This window comes from Panthera leo, chromosome C2, assembly GCF_018350215.1.
Source record: "Panthera leo isolate Ple1 chromosome C2, P.leo_Ple1_pat1.1, whole genome shotgun sequence".
Taxonomy (NCBI): domain Eukaryota; kingdom Metazoa; phylum Chordata; class Mammalia; order Carnivora; family Felidae; genus Panthera; species Panthera leo.
In genome coordinates, this window is record NC_056687.1 from 810,948 (window position 1) to 819,169 (window position 8,222).

General features: G+C 63.2%; 1 protein-coding gene across 1 annotated transcript; it reads left to right on the forward strand.

The window, feature by feature from the left end:
• The first annotated feature begins 1,224 nt into the window (after positions 1-1,224).
• On the forward strand, positions 1,225-3,523 carry LOC122230384 (epididymal-specific lipocalin-8-like). Its single transcript, XM_042956175.1, has 8 exons — positions 1,225-1,308; positions 1,392-1,476; positions 1,542-1,708; positions 2,103-2,233; positions 2,723-2,793; positions 3,080-3,184; positions 3,266-3,355; positions 3,459-3,523. The coding sequence occupies exons 1-8, from the start codon at positions 1,225-1,227 to the stop codon at positions 3,521-3,523; spliced, it is 798 nt and encodes a 265-aa protein (XP_042812109.1).
• Positions 3,524-8,222: the final 4,699 nt, after the last annotated feature.

Sequence of the window (8,222 nt, forward strand, 5' to 3'; positions counted from 1 at the left end):
GGAGCAGCCTGGGGCTCAGATCGGCAGGTCCTCAGCCTCCTCGGGGCCCCGCTGCCCCCGCTGTGTCGATGCCCCCACACTCCCCTCCCGGTCTCAGGCGTGCCTGCCAGCCCTGGGCCGCCCCATCCTAGCTTGACCTTTCCACACCTGCCTGACCCTAAACTGACAGCCTTTGTGGGAGGGCAGTGTCCTGGGTCCAAGGTGGCCGGTCCCCCTGGTGGGTGGGACCTCCCCTTCGGCTGACCAAGCCTGGGGCCATTCCAGGGTGGGCTTTTCTGGCCCCGAAGCTGGGAAGGGTCCCTCCTACTGGTCAAGAACCAGGATGCAGCCTCAGACCCCTCCTGGTCACGTGGCACTGTCCCTCTGCTTTGCCACCAGTACACATGGGGAAACCGAGGCAGCGCAACTTGCCCTGAGTCACACAGCTGGTGGGGCCGGGGCTGCTGTTCACGAAGCATCTGGGATAAACTAAATCTGGGATAGTTTATCTGGGATAAACTAAAGTTGGGGGGGGGGTCCAGATGGGGAGGAGGTGGGGCTGGGTCCCACCACCCTGGCTCGTGTCCTGGCTCGTGTCCTGGTCAGCGTCAGCAAGACAGGGCCGCTCTCGGGCCGGCCTTCTGGGCTCCGGGTCTTACCTGGCTGTGCACCGAGGCCTGAGTGAGTCCGGTGGGGGATGGACGTGGGGTCTGGCCTGGTTCCTGTCACGGTGGCAGAGGACACAGGCCATAGGAAGGTGTCTGCAGAGGTCCCCGAGCCTCGGCCCCCCCCCAGAATCTCCCATGAGTCCTCCCCCTCACCGGGGCTCTGTGCCTCCTCCCCGGAGGCCTCCGCGGGGAGAGGGACCCCTCATTCATTTCCCCACCTGGAGGGCAGGGCCCCCATCGGCTCGGTGCTGCGCCGGCCGGATGTACCCGGCCGTCAGGACGTTTCCTCACTGTCCCAAGGCTGATCTGAAAGAGCCAGAAAGAGAAAGCTGTTCTGAGCCCGTGGGGCCTGGGCCCAGCATGCCCCTCGGGCTTGGGGCTGTGGTCCTGAGCCACCCCATGGGGGTGGGGGGCCTCCTCCCTCCTCCTCTCGGGGACCCCAGGTGGGCCCACCGTGGGGCCGTGGGTGTCACCGGGCCTGGACCGCGCTCCAGGTGCGCGGTGTCCCTGGGAGCTTGCGCAACACCGTCCCGATATAAACCCAGGTGCCGGGGCAGCAGAGGCTCCGTGAGCGGCGATGGACGCGGGGCTGCTGAGTGTCATCCTGGGCACTGTCCTAGTGCAGGTGGAGACGGCCACGCAGGACCTCAATCTACACAAGGTGGCTCTTCTGTCTTACGTGGACAGGTCGGGCAGGGAGGGGCCTGCGTGTCCGCTCCGCCGGCCCCGCCTCCGTCCCTCCAGCCCCCAGCCGATGCCACAGCAGCCACCCCGGGGGCCCTAGGGCCCACCCAGGTTGCTGAGGGCACGAGCCTCTCCTGGAGACAGGGTGCGAGAGCAAGGACCCAGGGACCGGCAGGGCCAGAGCCCTCCCTGAGTGTTTCCTGTGGGCAGGCCGGCTGGCCCTGCGGGGTCTCCAGGGACCGGGGCTCAGCGTGGTCACCTCCTGCTCCCGGATCGGTGGGGTCGCCCCCACCATCCATGGCGCCACACCCCGTGGCACCCAGAAGAGGCTTTCCCAGCGTGGGGCCTTTGGTTCCCGTCTAGATGCTTCTTCGCCAGTCTGTGTTGGCTGCTGAGTCAGGAGCACACCAGAAGGCCCAGAGATGACAGATGTTGGGGACACGAATTCTTTTCTCTTGCAAAGCGATCAGTTTCTGAGTTTCAGATGGAAGTTCTGGGCTCCGGGCGGGTGTCCAAAGGCAGAAGTCCCCTCCCCCAGCTGTGCCCTTCCTGCGGGGGACGGTTGCTGGCTGCCCCCTCCTGTCTTTTGGGCTCCAGCGGCGCGGCCCCTGGTGTCCTGGCCCCAAGGACAGGGCATCGCCGTCTGATGGGCCAGAGGGGCTTGTCAGGAGGGTGGTGACCGTCGCTTTGCCACAAGGGCTTGTTGACCTTTCAGACCTGCCCAGGTGTGGGCTCTGCTCCCTTGGACGGGGCTCCGGCTTCTCTGTCTAGATTGTAGGATTTTGGCGAGAAGTTGGTGTGGCCTCCAGCCAAAACCTGGCGCTAAAGACCCCAAAGAGGCTGGAGGCCTTGTTCCTGACCTTGAGTGGAGATGAGCTGACGGTGAAGGCTGCGTACGACAGGTGAGGGGCCCCAGGCGGGTTCCCGGGAGCTCCGGCAGGAACAGGCACGTGAGGCCAGCCCCAGACTGCACCGGCTGTATCTGCGGGAGCTGGACGGTGTCCCTTTGGTGGACCGGTCTCCGCTGTGTCCAAAACACCAGACCTTGACCCGCTTCCCCAGCCCCACACCCCCAGGCTCCCACAGCTGCCACACGTCGATCTGCTCCTAGACCTGAAGATAAGCGTAGAGTTTTGAAAAAACCCCTTTAACTGAAAAGAGAGAAAACAGTGCTGGGGCCCCTGGGGGTCACAGACCCAGGGGGGCAGAGGCTGGCGGGGCCCCGGCTCCGCCCCTCCGCCACCCTCAGCCTGCCCCAGGCCCTCCTGGGTATGGATCCGCTGCTGGAGCCCTTTCTGAAGACGCGTTGCCCTCTCCGCACCCCTGTGATGGGGCCCGGCACAAGGAACGCGGGCCGGCCTTTCCCTAACGAGCCCTTTGCTCCCTTCTAGCTCAGGAAGTTGTGAGACAGAAAAAATAGCGGGCTCAGAAACCGATGTTTCGGGGAGATTTGTTTTTCCTGGTAAGAACCGCTGCCCGGTTGTCACAGTTACCACCCCCTGGCCCTGCACGCCAGCTCTCCTCGGCCTTGCCGTTTCCTGCGCTGTTCCTCATGCTGTTCCCTGCGCTCCTCCTCATGCCCCAGACTCTCCCATTCTCTCAGCGCAAACTGGGCCATCGTTCAAGGCCTGGGTCCCCCCGGCCCTCTGCCTGGTATTACTGGAGGGTCTGGATGCTGGGCGGGGACAGGATGGAGTCAGACCCTGCCCAACCCGGTGCACGCGGGCTCTCCTCCCCCCACCCCCCAGGCCACAGGGAGATCCACGTGATAGATACGGACTACGAGCGGTACGCCATTCTGAGGGTGTCCCTGCACTGGCAGGGCCAGGATTTCCACGTGCTCAAATACTTTAGTAAGCACACCCCGCGGTGGGGGCTGGCCTCGCTCCCGCGTCCCGGGGACGGCCCAGTCCAGCCCCCTGGTGTCCCCACAGCTCGGAGCCTCGAGGACGAGTACGGACCAGGCTTCTGGAGGTTCCGGGAGTTGACAGCTGATGTAGGGCTGTACCTGGTGGCCCGGCACGGTGAGCCCCGGGCCTTCTGGGCGGGGGTTGGGTTGGGCTGGGGACCCCGAGGGTGGGGTCCGGGGGCCAGTCCCACAGCACCTCACGCTCTCCTGTCCCTCAGGGAGGTGTGCCAAGCTCCTGAAGGAGGTGAGCCTCGCCCCCCGCTGCGCCGAGCCCCCAGGCTGAGTCTCCCGGCCCGACAGGGGCCCTGAGTCACTCTGGATCCACGCTGCCAGATGGGGACCCTGGAGGCTGGGGGACTGACGATAGGGCTGGGAGACGGAAGGGGAGAGGCGGGGCCCGTACGTCCCACCCGGGTGGGGACACAGACCCCGTGTCTCAGGTTCCCATTGTGCTGGCCCATCCCCTGCCTGAGCCCCGAGAGGTGGGGACTATCACCCTGCTTTGCAGGTAGAGAAACTGAGGCCCAGGGAGGCTGCTCACAGTCATGCAGCTAAGACACGGGCTCCCACCTGTGGCCCCAACCACTGCCCTGAGGCCCTGCCCTCCTGCGTCTCAGGAGCTGATCTAGAGGATCCCCTGACCCCAGGCCAGCATGGTCCGAGGCCCCGCCCGCCTGGCCTGCCTTGGCCCCAGGGGGCGGCTCGCACCCGCTCCGAATAAACCCCATGCCAAGCCCACTGCCCTGAGCGTCTTTCTTGGGGAGGCGGGCCCGGGGGGGTGACAGGTGGGTGCAGTGGGTGTGTGTCCCATGACTTCCGTGAAGCAGCAGCAAAGCTAAGTGTTGCGTGTTTGTTCACCGTGAACGATGGCGCGTGTGAACCACTCAGGTCCCGTCCCTGGCTGGACCTTTGCCCAGACAGGACTGGGCTGGGGGGCCGCCTCTGGGCAGGCTGGCTCCCCGTCTGTCCCGTGTTTCCTTCCCTGTGGGGCCCGGGGGCCACACAGCTCAGATGCAGGGTGACAGCCCCCGGAACCTCCCCCTTTCCCGCCCTGAGGGTCTCACCCGGCCCTGCCCTGCTCGGGGCCCACGAGCCAGGCTGCCCGGGTGTGGGGGCCCCGCAACCATCCTCCCACCACCGTCCCGCTCCCAGAGAGCCTGAGCGGCCCCGAGCCAGGCATCCCTGAGCTGAGCTGCTGGTTTAGTCTCTCAGATGAAAGGGGACCACACTGCATTTCTGCCTACATTCTCCCATGGCTCCCTCTTGCCCCAAAGTCAGATCCCACAGGCATGTAGTCCAAAGTCCTCCAGTCAAGGCTGCTCTTCTGTCCACCCGCTGGCTTCCTCCCACCCTCCCCTGCGTGGTCAGCTCAGCCCTTTCAGTGTCCGGGTCCCCTCATGTACTCTGTCACCCCATGTCCTACACTGACTGATGGCCCCACTTCCTTTCCATCAGCTGGGGCTGAGACCACAGGGCAGACAGGGTGTCCTGGTCAGGGCAGAGAAAGTGGGGAAGGTCTCAGCCTAGGATGACCAGGCTCCCAGGGAGCAGCTGCCTCACGGGTGAGGCCAAGCAGTGCTGGTGGGCTGGTGGGGACCGGCCCAGCCCCAGCAGAAACCGCCCCCGCTCAGGCGTCCAGCACCTTCCACCAAGGCCTGCCTGGAGGGAGGCCTGCCAGAGGCGGGGGCCTGCCCGGGACCTGCAGGACCGAATCCCGAGCCAGGCTCCCGAAAGACCCATGTTGCTCGAAGCTGCCCCTGACAGATTAGAGGGGACAACTGGGACTTTCCACGCATCTGTCCGCCCGAAACTCGCAGTGCTAGGTGGTCCGCGTGCCGGTGGGCTCACCAGCTCGGGCAGCCGCCACAAGCTCCACGGGCCTGGAGGGGGGGCGGTGGGGCTGGGGGAGCAGTGCGACACCAAGAGTTTATCTCTCACACATCTGGAAGTTGGAAGCCCGAGACCCGGCTGCTGATGGGTTGGTCTCTGCTGAGAGCCCTCTTCCGGCCTGGAGCCCGTGGGCTTCCGGCTGTGCCCTCTCCAGGCCCCTGCCCCACACACCCCGGAGAGACCTCTGTGTCTTGCCTCCCTCCTCTCAGAAGGGCGCCGGTCCTACCCTCACGACCTCCCTCCACCCCGTCACCCCCTCAGAGGCCCCGTCTCCAGGCACAGCCACAGTGAGGATTAAGGCTTCAACAGTTGCATTTCTGGGGACGCGATTCAGTCCCTAATGAAAGCCAGCGGGATTCAGAAGCTGACTCTGGGTCCAGGGCCTCCGCACTGCGTCCTAAGCACACACGCTGCCGGACGTACGAGGAAACAGAAAAGGACGGCTGAGCTGCACACAATGAACAGGAGCGCTGCTAAAAGGTGACCCGGGGGCGCCTGGGCGGCTCGGTTGGTTGAGCATCTGACCGGCTCGAGTCATTATCTCACAGTTCACGAGTTCAAGCCCCGCGTCGGGCTCTGTGCTTCAGATTCTGTGTCTCCCTCTCTCTCTGCTCCTCCCCTGTTCACGCTCTGTCTCTGTCTCAAAAATGAATAAACATTAAAAAAAAATAAAATCAAAAGTGAGCCGGAGAAGATCCGTGGGCGGGGCGAGAAGACAGGTGGAGAGCGGCCTGGTACGGACACAAAGGGACGGAAGGAAGGCAGGCTCAAGGGACTAACTCGCCGACGAGACGGCAGAATTAAACAGCTGGCTAACGAACCCAGAACGAGCGAGCCAACGGGGCCGGGGAGCAGCGCGACGGAGGCCATCAGGAGAGCCAGGCGGGGACACCAGCGCCGCGTGGCACAGCAGCCGAGACGAAAGCTTGCCCGGACGGGCGTAGGGGACCGCAGGGGGCACGAGCCAGTGGCCGTGAGCCCGGGACACGCCGGCACAGGCTGTCCAAGCTGAGGAGCAGAGAATGACCGCCAGCGGCCGGGGTTGGGCGTGTGAAGTACTCCCAGGAAGAGAAGGGAGTGAAAATTGGGCAAAAAAGATTTGAAGAAATAGAGGCGAAGACATGCCCACCTGACTGAACACATCCCGGGCGCAGGGAAGCCAGAGCAGGATGAAAGAAACCACCCCCAGGGACATCGTGCTCAAGTGGACGCAGCAGCTTGGAGACGACGTTCACGGAGCCACAGAGAAAAGGCGCTTTACAGACAGAGGCCGTGACAGCTGGCTTCCCGTGGCACGGGACGCAGGCACGTCTCTGAAACCCACTCAGAGTTCTGGGAAATAAAGCTATGCTTTTTAAGTGTATTTTTAAAATTTATGTGTTTATTCTTGGGGTGGGGGGCACGAGCAGGGGAGGGGCGGAAAGAGAGAGAGGGAGAGAATCCCAAGCTGATTCAGGGCAGAGCCCGACGCGGGGCGCAAACCCACGAACTGTGACATCCTGACCTGAGCCGAAATCACGAGTCGGATGCTTAGCCGACTGAGCCCCCGGGGGCTCCAATAAAGCTACGCTTCGAGAAATCAACGTGGAGGGAACTTGTCCCTCGTTTACCTGCGGCACAATAAATTACTGCTAGCGTGTTCCTCAGGCAGAGGGAAATTGCGGGCGACGCCCCCCGAGGGCCGCGGGGAGGACGGCGGCGCAGGGGACGCCGGGAGAGCGCGCTCAGCGGGGACAGAGGGTCAGCGACCTCCCGTGATCGCGAGATTCGCTTCTCCGCCACGTGTTTCTTGCCTGTCAGTACGGACCCGGGAACGCTCCCTTCTTTCCTCTAGAGGCGCAAACCCGTCCAGATCTGTCCAGTGGGGGCTCCTCCCGGACAGCCGCTGAGTCCTTTTGACACACTTCCCTGATTCCTCAAACACGCGTTTACTGGAAACACTCCGAGTCCTCTCCTGTTGTCCGTGACCCCACCCTGGAGTCATCCCCCCACGGAGCCGGCTCCTTCTGGCAGAGAGCGGTGTTGAGAAAGCAAGATCCGAGAGCCAGGTGCCCCCCGCTCCCTCCTCACTGGGCTGGCATGGGCTTGGCCTCGGCAGAGAGATGCCCCCCGCTTTCCAACCCTGAGAAGACCGCCGCCCTCTGACGCATCCCGGAGCGCACAGAAAGCCTTTCGGGCTTGCTCCCCAAACCGCCGCGAAGGACGAGCCTCAGAAAATCCAGAACTCAGGGTTTGTTTGGGCTTCCTTTACTCTTTAGCCTGAGAATATACAGAAAAAATCAGGGCTGATTCCGCTGACCCCGTTCGGGTGTTACGTCATTCGTCTATTATACAGTTTGACTCCTTTTAAAGTTTTAGATGTTTGTTTATTTTTGACAGAGAGAGACAGATGGAGTGCGAGATGGGGAGGGGCAGAGAGAGAGAGGGAGACACGGAATCTGCAGCTGGCTCCGGGATCCGAGCTGTCAGCACAGAGCCCGATGCGGGGCTCGAACTTGTGAACCCCAATATGATGACCTGAGCCGAAGTCGGACGCTCAACTGCCGGAGCCTCCCAGGCGCCCCTGTGCGGTTGGATCCCACTCGTTTGCTTTTGATGTAATAGGTTACCCAGATCCCAAAGTCAAAGCGACACCAAGGAGGCATGCAGGGGGAGGGGGGTTAACTTCCTCCCCGGCCCTACCTACCCTACCTGCCCCTGGGGGGGGGGGGGTCACACTCCTTAGACTCCGATTTCTCCGTTCTGGGTTTCTTCTGGCAGAAGGAGGCAGACACACACGTTCTGAGTCTCACCCGCCCGCTTCGCGTGCCCTTTGGCACTTTGTTCTTTCACTTGACGGTACACCCGCGTGTCACGTCACCCGACACCAGTTCACGGAGCCTTCCCACTGCGTGCGTGCCCGCGTAGGGCTCCGCTGCGGGCACACCGTCTTTGCGCCAACCAAGCTCCCGTGCGTGGCCATTTAGGTGGCTTCCAACGGCTTTCCGTTAGAAACAGTGCTTCGGTGAGTGAGCACCGCGCACATCCATTTTTTGTGTCATGGCAGGTGATTCTTTAGGGTAAGTTCCTGAGCGGGGTTCTAGATCAGAAGA